This window comes from Lissotriton helveticus, chromosome 9, assembly GCF_964261635.1.
Source record: "Lissotriton helveticus chromosome 9, aLisHel1.1, whole genome shotgun sequence".
In the NCBI taxonomy this organism is placed as follows: Eukaryota; Metazoa; Chordata; class Amphibia; order Caudata; family Salamandridae; genus Lissotriton; species Lissotriton helveticus.
This window is the reverse complement of record NC_136070.1, coordinates 600216148-600238257: the sequence shown is the minus strand read 5'-3', so window position 1 is coordinate 600238257 and position 22110 is coordinate 600216148. Positions and strand designations below refer to the sequence as shown.

Genomic DNA, 22110 nt, shown 5'->3' with positions numbered 1-22110 from the left:
GAAAAGCAACATTAGTTAATACATGCTACTGTAAATTGATCAAATATAGAATGACCACAGAAAAGTGGTTTATACGCCTTCTGTTCATGCTTCAGGATCACCTGAAATTCTTTACCAATAGATTATTCTGAGGAATTATAGATTTACACTGCTAGGGAAGCACAGCCACTCCTGCCTTTAATGCACCAACCGTGCACACAGCAGCTGTAGAAACTATGGGTTTGGGATCTGTATCAGTGATACCAAATACAGTATCACTGTCTGGCCTTTTGAGGTCGATGGACCCAAGAACAACAAGAATATTATCGTCCTCCTTTTATTTAGATTTATTTATTTTTGAATCTGTTTTCTAGAAAAGCATAAAAGTCATAGTATTAGATGCAAGGGAATTAATAAAAATCAAAAGTAAGTTAAATACATCCATATGGGTTAGTACCGACCCCAAAATGTTTCCCACTTATATGTAGCAAAAGCATTCTTTTTTAATACATTTTTGCATACTTTTCTACTTTTCTGTGACCGGATAACAAACAAGAGAGGGACATTTGCTTTCCACAGTTCTGCAATCAAAGAACTAGCACCATCTACACCTAGCAATAAGGGTTGTGCCAAGGTCTTTTGAGCTTTCCAGTAGAACTGGGATTGGATCTGATATCACTTTTTCCATCCCATTACTTATGAATGCAAATATATCACTGCAGAATGCCTGTTCTTTTTTTTTTTTTATAATTTTTTTATTGAAGAAACAAAAAAGTATGCCTGTACTTTTGAACAAGTCATTGCCCTGTGACTCCATGTTCGTCATCGTGAACAACTTGGACACTGGTGAAATATATTCCGATTTTGTTTCTGTACAAATTCTAGAGTGTAATATATAAGCCATTGAATGAATAGGTGCATTCTTATAAAATCTGAACCCCAGTGTGCATTTTTTCAATGGTCTGAGCCCTCTAACCAGATCTCTTTACTCACCCGAGTATCTATCTGGTCTTATCTTTTTTTTATTACTATCTGAATTCTTCCTTTTTGTTTATAATTGACATTACACAGATAACTGACCTATTGACCAACACTTTGATATTTGTGTCTCTGAAAATAAAATGTCTACTAATACTTAGTTTATTATTGCCTCATTTTACATGCCAACACCAACCAGTATCATTATATCATGTCTTTCAGCCTCATATCAATTGCCACATGGCCCAACTGACTCTGGAGCACAGGACATGTGTCTGCCTTTGTGTGAGTGCAAAGATAATACTTTAAATAATACATTGTTTTCTTACCATAAGAGAATATTAGGACCCTTCTCCTACCTCGCCACCAAGACCTGGAACATCCTCCCTACCCACCTACGGTTTCCCAAGACCTACTCGCCTTCAGAAGACTCCTCAAGACCTGGCTCTTCTAGCAGTAGCGGCACCCCCTCTCCTCAGCGCCTTGAGACCCTCACGGGTAAGTAGCGCCCTTTACAAGTACTCGGATTGATTGATTGATTGACCCCTTTACAAAAAATTTAAGAAACCAGTAATTGACGCAATGTTGTATTTTTTCACCACATGTTGTGATCTGCACATAGTGCAACAATTTCTGTAATGCCCAATACATTTCTTTCATTCTTTGTTTTCTACAGCTGACAATAGGACAGTGGGAATCGAAGTGCTCTGCAATGGTACTAGAAAGAGCCCACACCAGTTCACTCATACTGGATAGTGTCCTCATTGGCATTGGGTTGTTACTCAAGAAATGAGGGAATCTTAGGTTTTTTGAATGAGTGTTCCTATTACAGAACAGCTGACAGGCCAATGCGCATTGGGTATCTGGAAGGAGCGGGAGGGATTGTTGAATGTAAACCAGCCAGGAGGTTGTTACATTTTGCTGCCTACTCTGTACTTTGGGAGGAGGAGGAGATGCTCGTTGGGCGCCAACTCATGAGGCAGCTACAGATTGGCCCACCCCGTAGATGGTCACTGTCCTACTGCCCCAAACAGACCACATGCTTTTAAGAAGAGCCTGGCAGTGTGGATGGGACCCTTTGACAGGTTTTGCATGACCAGAGTGCACTCTGGCCTTTGTAGAGGGGACCATGGAGGGAACCTTAGAGGCAAGCTGTCACTGAATTGCCATTTGTCATGGTGGGCGCCATAACCACTCTCTTGTGACTAAGGGGGTGAAAATATCCACTCAAAAAGACTTGAGACCACCACTTTTTGAGTGTACACCTGCCCCTGGAGAGCAGTGCCTATTAACACACCATGGAAACAACCTACAAGCAGAGTTTCTTTTTTGTTTGATATGAAGGCCCTAGTATGCAAAACACATGGCTGTTTTAATACTGAGGGCTATCTTCCACTAGCGAGAGAGAACAAAACGGTTGCCAAAACTGAGACAATCTTCTATAAAGTCTTACACTGGACCTTTATGAACAAAACATAAACGTCTATTTTTTAGGTTACACCATCTAATGATTTATTCCACTTTTTTTGTTTTCATAAATTTGGCAAAACACGAATTAATTGTGCATAATATTAATACAAGCTATATACAAACAAATATAAGCATACAATCAATACAACATATACAATATTTACACCTGACACTTTTAGTCCCTCTTCATACACACTACTCTCAAACTTAACACACTCACACTACATACAAGTCCCAATGTACACAACAATATACATCAACATAGGAATGAAACCAACTGTGAAGGAAATTTGAAACCTATTTTATCTATTCACAGACAGAATAAAGCTGTGATATCTTTCATTTGGAAAAATAGGAACAACAAAAATCTCTTTTTATGTGACCTGGGACCAGGTCGACGCGTTTCGAACCCGTAAACTAATGGGGTTCTCCTCAGGACCAATAAGACTCTACAATGAATTCGTTTGTTGCAAAATGAAAACAAAAAAAGTGGAATAAATCATTAGATGGTGTAACCTAAAAAATAGACGTTTGTGTTTTGTTCATAAAGGTCCAGTGTAAGGCTTTATGGAAGATTGTCTCAGTTTTGGCAACCGTTTTGTTCTCTTTAGTATTTTGACTCAGCCTGACTGAGTTAGAGTCAAGGCCCAGTTCTGTTTTTGGGTATCTTCCACTAGCAGCATGTCAGCCAGTCTCTCCCTGATCAATTTACAGAAGCCATGCCATTTTGAGCCTCCAGTATACTAAAGACAACAAAGATAAGGCTCATTCTGCATAACATGTTTGACTACTTAAATGAATTGCCAAGCTAGTAGGAGGACACATGCTTTTGCAGTGTCAAATGGAGAAGAGGCAGAGTGAGTTTATGTCTCAACTGGGATTTTTGCACTTTCCATGTTGAAGGTCTAAAATCTCAGATTTCTATTTGACACCACTAATAACATGGCAGTCCAGACAGTTAGTACAGTTTAGAGATCTTTACATCCTACTGTTGACCTCCGATCCAGAATCATTAGCTCACTACTTCATACTTTCGAGTTCAGATTTTGGAAATACCTTGCATGTGTATGCTTGAAACAGTTGACCTGAACGGAATGAAGGGGGTCCAAAGTTGAGACAAGTCTTTATGCTAAAATAATCTAATGTTCAAAAACGCACTGCCTCCGACCACCTCTCCAAAAACAAGGCTGCAGCAAATATTGCTCTGAACACATAGACAGAACAGAGGAAGTTATTTACCATAGTTATTCTTTTATGGCACCAGCCCCAGAATTGGAATTGCCAGTGTTGCTGCTAAACAACGACCAAGTGACTATTTGTCAGGCCCACACTTGCACCATTCTTTCAGATTAGAAATTACTATCCTTTGGTACCCATTCTTTCCATTTAAACGCATCTTCTTTTTTTTTGTTTTTTAGGTCTTGTTCATGGACGTCGATTCTATGTCAGGACCGGAGGCTTCGGATTCGGCTTCTCTTTCTTTACTGATAAAAATACAGCAGCCAATTAAAAGAATAAAAGCTTTAAACAAAATATCCTGTGAACCTTTAGTCCAATGTCTCCACAAATCAGTGTAGAACAGTCTCCGTAAACTCTTGAAACCTGGGTCCATCCTCCTTCTCTTTCTTTGCTGCTGCAGCAGCATTCAGGTAAGTGATTTTATATATATATATGTGTGTATATATATATATTCTTCCACAAATTGTCCTGATACAAGAGGAGCACTGCTCAGTTGGTGCCGTCACCGGGATCAGGGCAGTATCCCGTTTAATTTTTTCCACAAAGAATTTCAATGAAGGCACTCCATTAGGTAGTAGTTTAAAGTTCTTTATTCAAAACTGTGTTTGCCTACGCGTTTCGAACCAAAGTTCTTGTTCACGGCAGTTTCTTACCACTTACCACTCACACACGCTATGTTGAAACACTGACAAAGGACTAGATGTCCGAAACGCATCTGTGCACACTTTGTTGCTGGATTAAAATAACTTTGACCGCCCACCACGGAGTGCTTCTGCTTTGTTCATGGAAATACAACGAAGTTCTGAGCTTGGAGATATATATATATATATACTCACTTTATGTGCTTTGATTGCAATAGCGCAGCACTCATTTACAACGCGGCCATTGCACCCCTTTTTCAGAGGGACCCGACCCTCGTTTCATTGATTGATGCCAGTAGTGGAGCGGGAGCAAGGCTTGTTGGTGCATGGGTGGGCTCTAGGAGGAGGACGTAGTACTCTTTTGATCATGAGCACACGCAGGCCCGTTTAGTCGCGATTGATGGGAATTAATTCGGGCAGCTTTGGGAAAACATGCATGAGCTGCCGATTTGACGCCACGCTAGCCCTACAAAGCACGGCGGGGTGATAAAAATACATGTAGGGCATGCCATAGAGGAGTAATGCAGGTGGTTCCCTCCACCTTATACAATATAACGGCTGGCACAAGCAGTAAACTCTGCCTTCATAGATTCACCTGTGGGGCCCCTCCCCCCGTTAACTTCCTACGGTGACTATTATATACTGTTTAATTCTTTGTTGTTGTAATACACCATTATGGCCCATTATTGTGATGAGGATGAGTCCTTTGGGGCCTATAAATTTGTCCCTTATGAAAATCAGATGGATAAAAGGTTGGTAGAGGCGCTGGACACCCATGTGCAAGACTCCGTGAATAGAGCATTGGTTTGGGAACTAAATCCATTTCCACAAGCTCTCATTAATTATGGCAGATGAGAGTTTACCATTGGCTCATTGGGGGATAAACCACCCTCTTGAATCTGAACACCGCAAACACTGGTAGACTGAGTAAGGGTCTGGTGGGACAGCCCTCGATGCAGGCAGGGGCACAGAGGTCCTCCTCAGTTCACCTAGACCATCAATATAGGGCCTCTTCGGTGCCGGACAATCTGGGCCAGGGCCGCTCCCGTGAAGACTCTTCCTCCTACTCATCTTACCAATCCGAGTCGGAGCATTCCCAAGGAGAATTGCAACCGGTGAAACACAAATACAAATATCGGCATGTTGATGACGCCACACCGGACAATCGCCCTCGTAACCTCCTCTTTGATCATGTTGACATTATTTATCTGCAATCAACTGACTGGGTGCCCTGCCCTGAGGTGGCAGACTCACCTGCGAAAAGAATTCAAGAAAGAGGTGCGCAATACCTTACGTTCTGAATGCACTCAACCATCACTTACGAGCAAAGCCGTAGACACTCCTGAATTACATCCCAACATGGTGATGATAATTAACAATTTGCAAAGGAACCCAAATAAAGGGATTGACCTGGGCTGGCACAACTATCAGGACAAGCTGTTAGACCTCTCTGGGCCTCTAACCAAAAGTTTGGAGCTAACGGTTCAGGCCAATGACTCCAATGCCACGGTGGATCAAACATTTTACTGGAAGGATCCCAGTGTGCACTTTGTCTGCTGGGCAACCCAAACTGCGGTATCAGCTGAGTGCTGCAAATCTGTATTGATAGACCCTAAGTTGACCGAACTGGCCTCTTCAGAGGCAAGTCCTTCAGAGAATTGCCTTCTATTTGGCAACAGATTTGTCAAAGATCTGGGCAAGTAGGATGCCATTTGTTCCACTTTGGATAAAGCTCAATCTAATATCAAAAAGGTTTTACACCATGGCCTTTTTTGCCTGGGCCAGGCCCTTCAGGGGTTGAGTGCCAGACCGTGGTTACCCCCAGACCTTCTCCAGGGGCTATGCTTCCAGAGGCAGTGCATCCTATTGGGATCTTCCAACTTCCACCCCTACAACATTGAGGTGGGCAAGGACCCTCCAACAGCGGTGGCCACTGTGGTGGTAGCACAGCAAGCGAAACTGCCTTTACAGTTAAATCCCATTTCTTGTTCAGAAGTTGCATTGAGGGGAAGAGTTCAGTACTTCTACACAATCAGCGGGCGATCAGTCACAATCCCTGGGAAACAGTGCAAAGCTTCAAAATAGATTTTTACACCACTCCATCTCAGGAATCCATTCCTCCCCTCTCCTTTTTTCTCCAGTCAGAGAGTCTCTTTATCGATACCAGGGTTCAAAACCTGATTAACAAGAAGGTGATAGCGCCCTCTCTTCCTCTTTCCCTGGGATTTGTGAGCACCATATTTCTGGTGCAGAAAAGGGGTGATGATTTGCGTCTGGTTCTCAACCTCAAGCACTTCAATTCTTGGGTGTTGCATCACCATCTCAAGATGGGTGGGCATTCATCTTCTGCAAGACTTTGAGACTGGAGTTCCTAGGGTTATAAGTTGACTAAGTTCTGGTGCAGCTCAAACTGCTCCTTGCAAATATTACATCAATCAAGGAGTTAAGGAAAGCCTTTACCTTGCAGACTATATCATTGAGGACTTTGGCCAGGTTGGTGGGCTTCCGGCCTCATTGATTCAGGCCATATTTCACAGTCCCCTTCATTATCGGGATTTACAGTGCCTCAAGATGTAACATCTGTAGAACGGTCTATCTTACTCGGAACACATGGGGGCCCAATCCGCCCGCCACCGTAACGGTAAACGGGACCGACCGCCAGAGTTGCGGCGGTCCTGCAATGCCTATTAGGATGCGCCCGCCACCCTGACGGTCGCATCCTGCATATTATGCACTGCGGCATGTGGTGCTGTCAGCAGCACCCGCCGCAAAGCACAATATGCATGTTGTGCATTAGCATGCACAACGTGACAGGCACTGCGCGGTGCCTTCCACTTTGTGTCTGCCAATGAAGGGGGGTACCATAGGTAACCCCCAAGTGCACCCTCTACCCCCCAACACCCTGGGGGCCCGCAACGGGCCACCAGTGTCAAAGACCGCCTGCCTTTCTATGGCAGCATCACCGCCATGGAAATGCCTTTTTCCTTATGCATCATAATATGGACTGCATTTTCCGCCCAGCTGGCAATCCGACCGGCGGAAAAGCGGCTGCGGTGCCCTTCGCCATATTAACATAGCGGGGTGTCACAGGGACATTTGGCGGTCGGATCGCCACCGCCTGCTATCGGTGATTGTGGATTACATTCCAGGTCATGCGAATGTGGTGGTGGACTAGAACTCTTGGTTTGTCTGAGATTCCAGCAATTGGAGTCTTCACCCTTGCGTCTTCAGAGTGGACTTGTTTGCCTCTGACCAGAATAATCAGCTTCCAACGTTTTACACTTGGAGGCCAGATCCACAAGCAGCGAGTTTTGATGCCTTTCTCCAGTCTTAGTTGGGGAAGTTGCATTATGCGTTCCCTCTGAGGAACTGATTTTTGTGACCCCCTCTTAAGACGGTTCAGTCGTGGTTTCTGATGGCGATGACGCAGTCTTGTGCTCTGCTGGAACTCCTACACCCACTAGTGGTTCAGGGCGACTTGTTGCTTATGGCATGGAGGATTTCAGGAGACATAGTAGGTGCCGGGAGTTTCGGACCAGGCTATGATTAATTCGTGTGGTGAACAGGACATTGATCCCCTGGGGGCCACTATACCAGTAATCACTAATTTGCTTTCGGAACTGGCTACTCAAGGTTTAGCCTATCACATAGTGAACAATTTTCGGTCTGCTATTTCAGTGGGAAATCCTGGTGTTGATGGCAGACCTGTAGGTGAGCATCCGTTAATCTGTAAAATTTTCAGGGCTATCAGGCTTGTTCGACCCCCTCAACTGAAATATTTTTTAAGGGCTTGGCCGGCAGACAAAGATCTTTTGAGGAAATAGTTATCAGCAAAGTTATGCCTCATTTCTTCTAGGCATTGGATATAACAAGTAGAGGATTTACTCCTACGGGGTTTCCTTTCAGATATCTAAATACACCAAGACAAATTCATGTTGCATGTCTTGTCTTGTCTTATACTGACATAGAATAAAAAAATGCTAACTAAAGCGCCCAGAATTCTCAGTTCTATTATGGACACAGAGGCGAGGATTATCCCACCCAGTGTTATGGTTGAGATTATGTTGAATATACAGAACTGTTTATATTGTTAACATCCGATTTTAATTTGATATTATTTTGTGTGACCCAGCTTTTGATTTCAGATTCCTCTTTTGGAGAGCTTTGGTGTTACAATTCTTTTTTCCTCATGACAGGTGCAGATAATAAACCAGCAGAGAAGCTGTTGGAGCGTGAGCGGCTGGAGATCCATCTGACAGAATCTCACTTGAAAGGTTCGCCTATGGAGTGTCATGTTTGGATGCGCCTGTTGGTGTAAAGTTGCTGTTGGTTCATGCGCAGTTAAAGTTATGATTTTCATAAAGGAAGAGGACGGACACAAGTTTCAAGAGATTATATTTGGAGACTGTTATAAACTGATTTTTGGAGACATTGGGCTAAAGGCTCATGGCATATGTAGTTTAAAGCTTTCATTTTTTCAATTGAATGCTGTAATTGTATTAATAAAGAAAGAGAAGCATAATCCTCGCCTCTGTGTCCTTAATAGAACAGAAAATTCTTGACGCGCTTGCTAGAAAAACATTTATTTACCAAAATGTAAAGGGTAGCGGAAGTGACATCACACACCCTTTGATCTGAATGATACCACAGAAGTGATATCACAATGACCTTTGACTCTAAATATTCCCACAAAGCGATCTCACATGATCTTGAATAAATTACAATAATTGACATTGCTGAAGTTCCATAATAGCAGCATTACTAATGTAACAAAACAGTTTATTTTAGATACCACCTCTATTAGGGTGTCGATAAATAATACCAGGGGAACCTTGCTCCTTAGTGCTACAAAACACAGAACTGTACCGGAAGCCTAAATTATTTTAAGGTTTTATTCAAAAACATACTTTTTTATATATTCACAATAATGAAACATAGCAGCAATGTGTTTAAAAATGTGCATTTCATCATGGGTGCCCTCTTATGCCAAAAACGACATCCAATATTACAGTGCCGGAATTTTGTCATTAGTGCTCTCCATCTATCGGGGGTGCCTTCTATATTAAACATTACCTCTAGTATGTCAGGGCCAGCATTTTGGTTGCCTCCTCTCCAATAAGCCACAATTGTGCTCCTTTCTGCCAAGAATGACCGCCAGTGTGCCAATCTCAGCCTTGTGGCATGGGTCCCCCATGCCAAAGAATTTGCTCCAGCATGCCAGTGCCAGGCTTTTCCCATGGGTGTCCCCAAATGCCAAGTATTACTTCTAGAATGGCAATGCCGGTATTTTGTCACAGGTGCCTATCATGCTAAGAATTGTATTTAGTATACAAACACTAGCCCTCTGCAGTGGTTGCCTCTAAAATGCCAAGAATTGCCTTCTGTATGCCACAGCCAACTGCAGACTAGCAAGCATAACACCACATTCTCTCTCAAGCTCACATACATTCACTCACTCAAACTCATTCATTCGCAATCACTTGCTTTCACTCATCCTCACTCACTCGTAATTTTACAAACTCAGACTCGCTCATAAAGTCTCACTAAGCCTTTTCCACTCCCTCTTACTCTCACTCACATGTTCTTTTTCACTCAGTCTTAACATCACTCCCTCTGACTCACTTGTTCTCCCTCCTTTGAGTACACCCACTCACGTCATTACTCTCACTCACACATTCCCTGTCAAAAGCACTTGAATTCCCCTTTATTCACTCTTTTCACTTGTTCTCACTCATTAATTCTCACTCATAGTTACGTTCATTCATTGCCACTCCTTACCGCGAATTTTCACTCACTTACATTCATTCTCATTCACACTCTCACTCTCTCTAACACGCTTCACGTTCATTCTCATTTATTCTCCCTCACTCACACTCACTTTCACTCCCACAAACACAAGCATGCACCTACATAGAAACAAACACTCTCATACTTACACATGCTCTCTTTCTCACACAAACACACTCTCACCTTCTCCAATGGACACAACATACATTTAAACTAATTTTATTTAACTTACCTCGGCTGTCAGAGAATGTCCTGTTACAGCCCCTGTGCTCCATTTTAATTACACTGATAGTGAATAATAAACTATAATTCATTATTGATACAATAATAAAAATGGACAGAAAACAAGGAGGGAGGAGCACTGTCGCCCAAAATGGTGACTGCTCTGTGTTTTTGCCACTGATGTTATCAGGTCAGAGACCAGGGGATAGCAAACGCAGTGCCAGAAGCTGCAAAGGGCAATCTAGGAGTGGCAACTGCGACCAGTGGTAACCCCTAATCAAGGCTCGAAAAATCAAAAAAATTGTAATAGTCCTGCAGGACTAGTACCTTAAAAAATTTCCTCGACCTAATTGCAACCTACTTGACCCCCCTCTGTGAAAGCGGAGCAAATGTGACAAGATAACAAGATTTAAAGGCATCTTTATTGCTCATTAACTATGTGAGCAATAAAAATGCCTTTAAATCTGGTAATCTTATCACATTTGCTCCGTTTTCACAGACAGAGGACAAAAGTTGGCTTGTTTTCCTACTCGCCAGAAAGGGCGAGTAGGACCTAAAAACAGCTTGACCTTGTTAAATTTAGGCCGACTATGCGAGCGGTCGAGTGGAATTTTCGAGCCCTGCTAATCAATGTCCATTTGTCCATTCCCAGACCTCTAAGCTATTCTTTCTATCCTGTTAACCTCATTACTCCTCTCTCTGTCTTTCACATGTATCTTTCTCTCGCTGAGCTATCCCCCACCATTGCTTCTCTTATACCTCTCTCCTACTAGCCCACTCTGTACCTTGAAACTGTCTTTTTCTCAACTGCCTCTAACCTATTCTCCTTTCCCTCAGGTGTCTCTTTTGTACACACACACACACACACACTCACACACCTCACCTATCTGATGTGTGCCTATGTTCCCCTGGTCGTTAACGCTTTCTTTTGTCTCTCAACTGCCAGGCCCGGTGGCCATTGTTGTGCCCCCCAGTTCAGGAAAGGTGGCATCGTTTTATTTTCAAGCAGTGTTCAGAGTTTCACTACTGAATGTATTTATCATAGCCAAACGTCCCCATTTACTGCGGGATAAAAAGTTGTAAAAGGCTCATTAGAGCACAATCTAACTTCTGTTACTGGTACTCCTTTAGAGACCTCTTAGGTCAGGGGTCACCAGGGCAGTGCTAGGGGTCACAGTTGCAACCCCAGGCGACCCCTAATCGACGTCCCTGGTTTTGTTAAGATCAACTTTCAACTAGGCGGTGATAAAAAAAACTGAGCAATACACATAATAAAGCCATGTTAGATACTAGGTAATTGGGTCATTTACAGCAACATCTTAATGACCAAGGTTCTCAGTCAATCTGAATAGGCTGGCAATTTTTTCCAGAGTCTTAGGGTCTATTTCAAAATGCATTAGGAACACCATTAGGTCTAGGTTTTATGAGCGAACCCTAGTAGCGTTAGCATGTTAAGGCAAGCTCGAGTGGACAGAGAGGGTTATAGTTGTAAATTAGTCATTTATGCAGTTCAGAACAATCATTTGAGTGGACGCGGAAAGAAACACCCAAACAGCCAATAGCATTAGGTGAAAGATATTACTCCATTGGGCTGAGTCAAAAAGTGAATAAAAAAGTCATAAGCCAATGTCTGAAAGAGACTGGATGAACAAAGGCAATGGTAGAAAGGGGCAGACCCAGAGTGTTCCCTGCTTATATAGTAAGCAATAGGTCTGTTCAAGAGTTGTGATTTTAAAAAAGAGGCGTAATATTAACCGGCCGCCAGTTCCCTACTGAGTTAACTTGGGATCCTACAACAGATAACCAATGGAAGATTGCAGCTGCTGTCTTAGCGCATGCATTCAAGAGTTTTGCTCTTCGATTCACAGGACATTGGCCATTACAAGCTTGATGGGCTAAGATAATTCATGGGTGAATCGGAAGCAAGTGAATGGAGCCAACAACTGTAGAGATGTGCTTGTGACGGCCAACCGCCACTGCAATTTAGAGGTAGCAGCTTTTGCTACATGTCACAAAGAAGTATAGCAACTTTACTGTGCTATTGCTAGGCTTCCCCATTAACATGCACCAAAAAATGCTATATCTGTTAGCTCTTCATAAAATATCAGCGGTTTCAACTCTAAATTTTAAAATCTAAATGTATTAATAGAATAATGTCTCTGTGAGAAACGTGACCTTGTAATAGACTTACAAGTTACCCAATTCCTATCAGAAAGAAAATGACATACACCATAACATTTCTCGGAAATTGATTGTATGAGGACGCTCTAGTCATACATTATGTACTTTGGAACATAAAGAGTCATTGTTACTTCACCCAGAGAACTGAAGGCTTGGTGTATTTGCTTCATCACACTCTTATAAAGTTCCTTCTGCCAGTGGTGTAAAAGCTTCCACTCCTCTTCGGAGAAACAGGCGGCAACATCGCAAAATGTGGCTGGCACCTTGAACAAAAAGGAGTACATCACAGATGCATCAACATCATACATTACTCTGTCAGGTACGAGGACACCTGTATAAAGGTTTATTTAGTCATTTTTATGGCCATGTCAGCACGTGTTATGCTAAGTTTACATTTGAGATCCAGCTCTAAAGACAAACATGCAAACCTTCCCTCTGTCAGAACTCTCACTCTACTCATGCCTTGGAAAGCAGCCCTCTCTTAAATCATTAACTAGCCTTACCTTAAGGAAAAGGAAAAGACAGGTTCTCCCATATTCCCTTTAAAAAAATACCTCTCTCACAACTCCCTCCATTTAAAAAATTATCAAAACTCTGTTAATTGCTTAGAATCCGAATCTGAAAATATGCGAGAAGCTCATCCAGTCTTAATATTTTCTTTTTACTTTGGGACGTGTGGTTCGGATCATGCCACCATCAATGCAGAACTACAAGTTTCAGGGCACATAGAAAACAAGCATTTCCAATGCAATAGGTGTCACAATTGCAAGATTTTAAACTATTGGCATTGTTAAAGACAATGCCGTTTATCCGTGTTAAAAAAAAAACTGCAATAATAAAAGGTATTGTCATTTACAATACCAATAGGTCAAAGTTTCTAAAATGCGAGATTTATTGCATTACAAATGCTTATTGTTTACAAGCGCCTCATGCTGCACTTTCAGTTAATAGAGGCCATGCCCCTTTCTTTAGAAAAGCCGTGCCTAAAGAAAGGTCCGTGGCCGCTATTAAACTGAAAGCATGGTATGGGGCGCATTTACCCAAAAATGCATTTGTTTGTCAAGTTGACAAACAAATGTTTATTTTTGTAAAAGCGCACAGTGAAAGCGTGCATGGCATGCTGAAATTTGCAGGAAAGCATGTAGTGCCTGCGGTACGAGAAACCCTCAAAGAAAATAGTGCTTACAAACTAAATAAGACGCACTGTGTAACAACCGAAGTAAAAGGGCCAGTCCTCATGGGAGGTTACAAATGAAGACAAGGCGGTACTAAGGAGGGACTAACAATCCTATTAACGAATCAGATGCCATCATTTAGAAGGACAATGACACTAGCCAATGACAAATATGGGCGGAGAGTGGGCGGGGCTTCAAACCCATTCTCTAATACAGCATGGCTCAAAAAGCAGCGCATGCGTTGGCTAGGCTCGACCTAAAAATAAAGACTTGTTGAGCTATTCATGCATTCACAGGGGAATCTATAGTGCTCCTTTTGTAGAATTTCTGGAAAAGTTCTGCTCCAATATGGCTCCTCTCGGTGTTGAAAACACTTGCTTCGGTGAGAAATCAACAGCATGGCAAACAAGCATTGGAAATGCAATAGGTCTCGCAATAACGCGAGTCTGAACTATTAGCATTGTAAATGATAATGCCCTTTATTTTTGCGTTCTGGTTTTTGGAACATAAATAAAAGGCTTTGTCATTTACAAGGCCTATAGCTTAAATTTGCGTTAAAACGAGACCTATTGCATTGCAATGGTGGTGGTGCTGCTGAGTTTTCTCTGAATCTGCACTCTGAATCTGCACTCTGAATCTGCACCCACAATCTGCACCCACAATCTGCACCCACAATCTGCACCCACAATCTGCACCCACAATCTACACCCACAATCTGCACCCTGAATCTGCACCCTGAATCTGCACCCTGAATCTGCACCCTGAATCTGCACTCTGAATCTGCACTCTGAATCTGCACTCTGAATCTGCACCCACAATCTGCACCCACAATCTGCACCCACAATCTGCACCCACAATCTGCACCCACAATCTGCACCCTGAATCTGCACCCTGAATCTGCACCCTGAATCTGCACCCTGAATCTGCACCCACAATCTGCACCCACAATCTGCACCCACAATCTGCACCCACAATCTGCACTCTGAATCTGCACCCACAATCTGCACCCACAATGTGTGAGTGGCGTTGCGTGTGTGAGTGGCGTTGCGTGTGTGAGTGGCGTTGCGTGTGTGAGTGGCGTGGCGTGTGTGTGGCGTTGCGTGTGTGAGTGGCGTTGCGTGTGTGAGTGGCGTTGCGTGTGTGAGTGGCGTTGCGTGTGTGAGTGGCGTTGCGTGGGTAAATTGTGTTGCGTGGGTGAGTGGCGTTGCGTGGGTGAGTGGCGTTGCGTGTGTGAGTGGCGTTGCGTGTGTGAGTGGCGTTGCGTGGATGAGTTGCGTTGCGTGTGTGAGTGGCGTTGCGTGGGTGAGTGTGGTGTTGCGTGGATGATAGTGGGCTTGCGTGGGTGTGAGTGGCGTTGCGTGTCTGTAAGTGTTGCTGTGTGGGTGAAAGTGGCACAGAGCCTTTGATGTGGCCTGGCGCAGGAGAAATGCTGCTGCTGCTAATTAAATACAAGAGCGGCCGGGAAGCGGCCGGGAAACACAAGTACGGCCGGCCACATAATTAGGGGAGGAGAAGCCGCACAGCACACGCTGGGAGAAGCCCTTTGATGTGCTGTGCGGCCGCGATGCGCGCTCTGTGCTGGGGGAGGGGGCAGGGCCATTAGCCTGAACTCGCGGCAAGATCAAACGAAGGGTGGGAGGGACATTGAGGAACAGATGGCCATGAAAGTGTATGGGCCAAAAGCGCGTGCCTGTGGCCACGTGCACTTTAAGAAAACGCCACGAAAAAATGCGGTGGTTTGACAATCAGTTCGAGCACTTGAATTCTCGCCATTTCCCATTCCTTCGGAATGGTAAAGGACGAGACCTAAAAACCATGGCAAATCACTTAAGGTCCCTGTGCCTAAAAATGTGAAATGTAATGTATGAATTGTATTCGTGAAATCTCCACTTAATATACAGCCTTGTAGATCGTCTGTAACGGACAGAACTAGATTTGTGTCATAATATGCCAATGGATTTCCAGTGTCACATATATTTGAATTTCATATTTAGCTTTGTTTCCAAATCCCACTGTGGGGTGACACTAATCAGATTATAAGACAAACACCGGTCATGTGACTTCTTTATTTGTCCTTTCTGCTTTCACCCCTCACATATAAAACCAAAATGAACTAGAATAACATTACGGGAATATCAAAGTGGGGTAGACTTTTATACAGTGAAGTAAAAAAAATACTGGGGGACCACAATTTAGAAATGTAACTAAAACTGCAACCAACCGAAATTCAGACAAAAACATCCATTCGTGTTTCTTAAAATTCTCTAAATTAGAGCATCATTGTTTCTTTGTATTTTGTTTAAACCTTTACAAAAAATAGGTTCCACGGTGACATTGGGAGGAACAGAAGTAACACGTGTTGTTTTGAAATATTCATCACATTCTGTTAAAGAAATTAACTTTTCACGCAAACCGATGCAGTCAGGAATTGTGAACCTTGGGTGTATGAGTGATGCCCATATTAAGAAACTCCTAAGAGAGAGAGATCTGGAGAAAAGGGTGGAAATGATTTCGTTTCCCTGGTAACTTGCAACGAAATGGATGTAAAGTTGGCGGGAGATAGCTAAAATAACATTTATTTTAAAAAAAGTGATGGACTGTGTTATTGTTCATACAAGGAGAGTCCTCTGCGACCAATAAGATCCATCGTTATACGTCACAACTTACCTTATCTGAACCCTGGTGGGGACTTCCTTTTCTATTCTTCATGGTACACACTCCCCCTAGTAAAGCACACAGGCCCTCTTTTAAAGTATTTCTAATAAAGAACCTGCAGGAGGGCGGCGACGGTACCGATGAATACCCCCACAACTACTGCACTCAAAGACACACGCTCGTGAAAAAAAGATTGGTCAATGGGTGTATCAACAGGATGTTGCTGTAACCCTGTACACTGCTCACTTGCGCATGCTCAGTGTGGGACATCAGAGAACGATAAGTACGCGCGCAGAAACACTACCTCAGTGCCTATGCTCAGTGTACCTTTAATACAGATGACCTGCTCCGTGGAGATACACTATATGCAGATGAGTGGGTGCATTCGTTTACACCGCCTCTTCACTAATTGGGAAGAGATAGCTTTTAGCTTCTTAGCACACGCAGTGCGCCTTGGGAGACACCTATGCCTAGATGCATCAAAGTGAATTGCATTCTTAAACGGTGCGAATCGCAAAATTCGGCCGTTTGCAAATGCAATTCATTGTTTTGGGATGCATTAAACTTTTTTGCTTTTTCGCAATTTAAGAAATCGCAATTTATTTGCGATTTCTTAAATTGCGATTGCATTTCAGAAATCGCAATTTTGCGAATTCTTAAATGCAATGCATGATTTATTTTTAATTGCGAATTCGCAATTTGGAAGGGGTAACAGCCTGATTCATCATTCACCCGTTTTGCGAGCCCCTAATAGCGATTCATAGCGAATCGCTATTAAGGACTCGCAAAACGGTATTCATGTAGGAATTGCTAAATAAATAGCGATTCCTACACATTCCTTATTTGCGAGTAGCAAATTGCTATTCGCAAATAAGGAATAACTCCCCAATCATTCCTATGGGCCGAAAGGCCCATAGGAATGAATGGGGAGTATTCCTTATTTGCGATTAGCAATTTGCTACTCGCAAATAAGATAGCGATTTAAAGGGTGCCAGGGGTGTCCAAAGGACACCCTGTAGCACCCCTTAAATGCACATTTGAACAGGTGTTGCGCACACACATGTCCAAAGGACATGTGTGTGTGTAACATGCAAAAGAAAAAAATGCACTAAAGTGCTTTTTACACTATTTTCGCAATTTACCACCAAGTGAGACTTGGTGGTAAATTGCGACCAAATATTGCGATTTCGCAATTTCTAATTGGTTGATGAATTGCATTTAAGGAATCTCTATTAGAGATTCCTTAAATCCAATTCCTCGCAAATATGCGATTTCGGTAATAGAGATTTTTGCATTTGGGATGATACAGCCTGATTCATCATTCACCCGTTTTGCGAGCCCCTAATAGCGATTCATAGCGAATCGCTATTAAGGACTCGCAAAACGGTATTCATGTAGGAATTGCTAAATAAATAGCGATTCCTACACATTCCTTATTTGCGAGTAGCAAATTGCTATTCGCAAATAAGGAATAACTCCCCATTCATTCCTATGGGCCGAAAGGCCCATAGGAATGAATGGGGAGTATTCCTTATTTGCGATTAGCAATTTGCTACTCGCAAATAAGATAGCGATTTAAAGGGTGCCAGGGGTGTCCAAAGGACACCCTGTAGCACCACTTAAATGCACATTTGAACAGGTGTTGCGCACACACATGTCCAAAGGACATGTGTGTGTGTAACATGCAAAAGAAAAAAATGCACTAAAGTGCTTTTTACACTATTTTCGCAATTTACCACCAAGTCAGACTTGGTGGTAAATTGCGACCAAATATTGCGATTTCGCAATTTCTAATTGGTTGATGAATTGCATTTAAGGAATCTCTATTAGAGATTCCTTAAATCCAATTCCTCGCAAATATGCGATTTCGGTAATAGAGATTTTTGCATTTGGGATGATGAATCCCAAATGCAAAAATCGCACTCGCAAAGGGCCAGATTCTCAGAATCTGGCCCTTTGCGAGCGCAAATCAGCTTGATGAATCAGGCTGATGAATCCCAAATGCAAAAATCGCACTCGCAAAGGGCCAGATTCTCAGAATCTGGCCCTTTGCGAGCGCAAATCAGCTTCATGAATCAGGCTGTAAATTAGCATGAAGTTGAACTTCATGCTAATTTACCTAAAACTTTCAAACATGCAAAAGTTACATATTTGAAAGTTTTATTTTACATACACATTTCCTTGGGGCATGTGTGTGTGTAAATTGTCTTAAAGTTACATTTCAGGGGTGCAGGGAGGGGTTCTTTGGACCCCCCCCTGCACCCTTGAAATTGCATTCACATTTTGCGAATCGCAATTTGAAATTCGCAAAATGTGAATGCCTTCCCATTGATTCCTATGGGCCTTTTGGCCCATAGGAATCAATGGGAAGGGTTTTCCTTAATTGCGATTTGCAAATTGTGAATCGCAATTAAGGAAAAATACCGAATCGCAATAAAAATTGCGATTTTTTCATGCATTGCCGTTTGCGATTTCTAAATTGCGATTCCTTAATTTTAGCAATTTAGAAATCGCAAACGGGAACAATGATGCATCTACCCTTAACAGCCAGATTCATCATTGAAAATTGCGCTCGCAAAGGGCCAGATTCTGAGAATCTGGCCCTTTGCGAGCGCAATTTTTGCATTTGGGATTCATCATCCCAAATGCAAAAATCGCTAATAGCAAAATCGCAAATTTGCGATGAATTGCATTTAAGGAATCTCTATTTGAGATTCCTTAAATGCAATTCATGAAACATTTAAAAATAGCGAATTCGCAATTTTGGGCCGCTATTTACCGTGAAGTCCAACCTCGTGGTAAATAGCGGAAACTTAGAAAAATGCACTTAAGTGCATTTTTCGAAGTTGTATGTTACACACACACATGTCCTTGGGACATGTGTGTGCGTAACACCAGCGTCCAATGTCATTTCAGGGGTGCAACAGGGTGTCCTTTGGACACCCCTGCAGCCTTGAAATCGCATCCTTATTTGCGATTAGCAAATCGCTATGCTAATCGCAAATAAGGAGGCTGCAGGAATCGCAATTTATTTTGCGATTTCTACATGAATCCCGATTTGCAAGTCCTTAATAGCGATTCCTTAATAATCGCTATTAAGGACTCGCAAATCGGGACCTTGATGAATCTGGGGGATAATGGACAATTTCCAGTTGTGTTTAGAATTAAGGGTATTTATTTCACGAAAAAATGTAAAATTATTACTTTTTTTTTTATAAAAAAGTTCCCGACCCCAATAGAAATCATTGAGGTTTCCAGAGCATACAAAGCAGACAAAAAATGTTTTGGGTGTCCAAAACTTTTTCATAACGTCTCTTTATATGGTTATTAAAAGTAAGGCAAAGAAATGTTGTTCAGATATGAATTTACCTTAAATAAATGAAAAGACAAGAGGCATTTGTCAAAGCAGAAACAAGTTGGTTTAATTAAACACTGCGGCCAGGAGAGTCTGGACAGAATGCTTCTGCTCAAAATCTCTCAATGTACAAAGTTTTCTTATAGTTCATGAGGTACAATAAAATGTTCTCTACATTCCAAAAGAGCATCTTAGTCATAAAACAATCACATATGCGCATCTTATTAGGACACAGATGGCTCTTGAACTCGGGGAGAGGAAATGTGGGCCAGTGTGTATATGTCCAAATGTCCAGTGTGAGGAGCGCGTGATCGCTACGTGTGGTGTGCATGTCATGTCCTGATTGGTTGAATGTACCTGTCTACATGTGGTATCTAGCTTTGTAGTATTTTTGGGGAACGCAAATCTTTGGCCAAATGGATTTCATTGGAGCCAATTACCTTAGACTTTTTTGTGGTGCAATTACCTATCTGTGGAATCGACCAGGGTTGTACCTGGGTGTGTGTTTGCCTGTAATTTATGGGGAACCCCACCTGTGACTTGTTACTCAATAAGCGAGGGCATGGGTCGCAGGACCTGTCTGACCATGTATCTCTGACTCTGGGTTGATATGGAGGTTACCTTGGGTGAATACGACAGCAATCATGTCAGTTCATTGGAATGCCTAAGAATAACATGGCAGCCACTGGCATCATTTTTATCGACATTACCAACATCGTACATATAGTTGTTATCTTGCACATTAACATTGTCTTTACTGGTGTTGTCAAAGGTATGTTTGCTTTGGTCTGAATGTACATCGACATTGGTGTTATTGGCAACAATAATAGTATCGTACAAGCATACATTGGTATCATTACTGCTGATGTCAGCGCTGCTGTGCGGGCACAAGTTACAGTATGCATTGAAATTGGATTAACAAGCATGTGGGCACAGGCTGTGTATACATTGAAATTGGATTGACTGATATTGCTGTTGTCAGGCCTGCTCATATGATGACATTCATTGGCATTGTATTCACCTACCCTAACAGAAAGAATCACTGTTCATTTACATTAAAGTTTTACAGGCACATGCATCAACTTTTTTGCGAGCGCAAACAGTGCAATTCATAAAAATTGTCCGTTTGCGCCCGCAAAAATGCCTATTGCGATGCATCAAAGTGTAAGGCACTTGCAATTTAAGAAATCACAATTTATTGCGATTTCTTAAATTGTGGTTGCATGTAAGGAATCATAATTTGTGATTGCTTAAATGCAATGCATGTACCCCTTAGAAATAGCAAATTCGCTATTTGGGGCCACAAAATACAGAAAAATTACTCTGGTCTGTATTTTGTAAAAACCTTGAAAAAAGAGCTAAAGTGCATTTTTCAAGGTTTCAGGTTACACACACACATGCCCTTGGGGCATGTGTGTGCGCAACATGGGTGCACATCACAATTTCAGGGGTGCAGTAGGGTGTAATTTTGACACCTTTGCATCCTTGAAATTGCATTCGCAATTTCCCATTCATTCCTATGGGCCTGCAGGCCCATAGGAATGAATAGGAAGCCATTCCTTAACGTGACTCGCAATTTGCGAGTCGCAAATTAAGGAATGTTTAGAAATCGCTATTTTAATAGCGATTTCCACATGCATAGAATTTTGAGATAATAATCGCAATTAAGGACGTGCAAAAGCCTACTTTGATGAATGTGCCCCCTATTTGCTGACCAAACTCTCACTTGTTGCTTCCTCTTAATGCCAAACATACCAACTTGTGAAATGTTTTCACCTGTCAGGAGGGGCTGGACCTTGGACTTTGTGAGCAGAGCCTGAGGCTCTTTAACTCACAACCTCCACCCCACACAAAAACAAACAAGCATTGGCAACCCCAATAGGTTTCGTCTATTCAAGAGCTATTGGCTGATGCCAATGTGTTTTAGCCATTTTGTACAACAGCAAGGCTGCTGTTCAGCATGGCAAAAAGTTATTGGGGTAGAGCAGAGTGGTGTGGAGTGTCCAAGAGTGGAATGGCGAAGAGTGGAGTAGTGTGTTGTAGAGTGGAGTGGCAGAGAGTATCATTTATTGGAGTGGCATAGTGTGGAGTCACATAGAGTGGCATACACTGGAGTGGCAAAGAGTAGAGTGAACTGGTGTAGAGTGCATTGGTGTAGAGTATTGCAGAGTATAGTGGTGTTGAGTGTAGCTGCATTGGATTGTCTGGTAGGCTGCAACCTAAAAAGCTTCTGAGGCTGCGGCCAATGCCCTGAGGAAGTGTCACATCTTGTAATGGATATTGGCTGTGTGAAGCCTCCAAACAATTTTATGTAAATCTCCTTTCTGCCGCGTCCACTTAATTTTGTGTACACCATGTGATATTGGCTCTTCACAAGGCAACCGTGTAAAGAGAAATTATATTCTGTGACACACAGGGGCACCAGGTG

At 42.5% G+C, this 22110-nt stretch overlaps 1 protein-coding gene across 1 annotated transcript in view; it reads right to left on the bottom strand.

Moving 5' to 3' along the window:
* LOC144781657 (uncharacterized) overlaps positions 1-16555 on the bottom strand; it is a 67387-nt gene extending 50832 nt beyond the window's left edge. The window contains exons 1-2 of the mRNA XM_078660622.1: positions 16340-16555; positions 12634-12760 (exon numbers count right to left, since the gene is read on the bottom strand). Of these exons, the coding sequence (XP_078516748.1) occupies positions 12634-12760; positions 16340-16381 (169 nt within the window). The 5' untranslated portion in view covers positions 16382-16555. The remainder of the gene's footprint in view (positions 1-12633; positions 12761-16339) is intronic.
* Positions 16556-22110: the final 5555 nt, after the last annotated feature.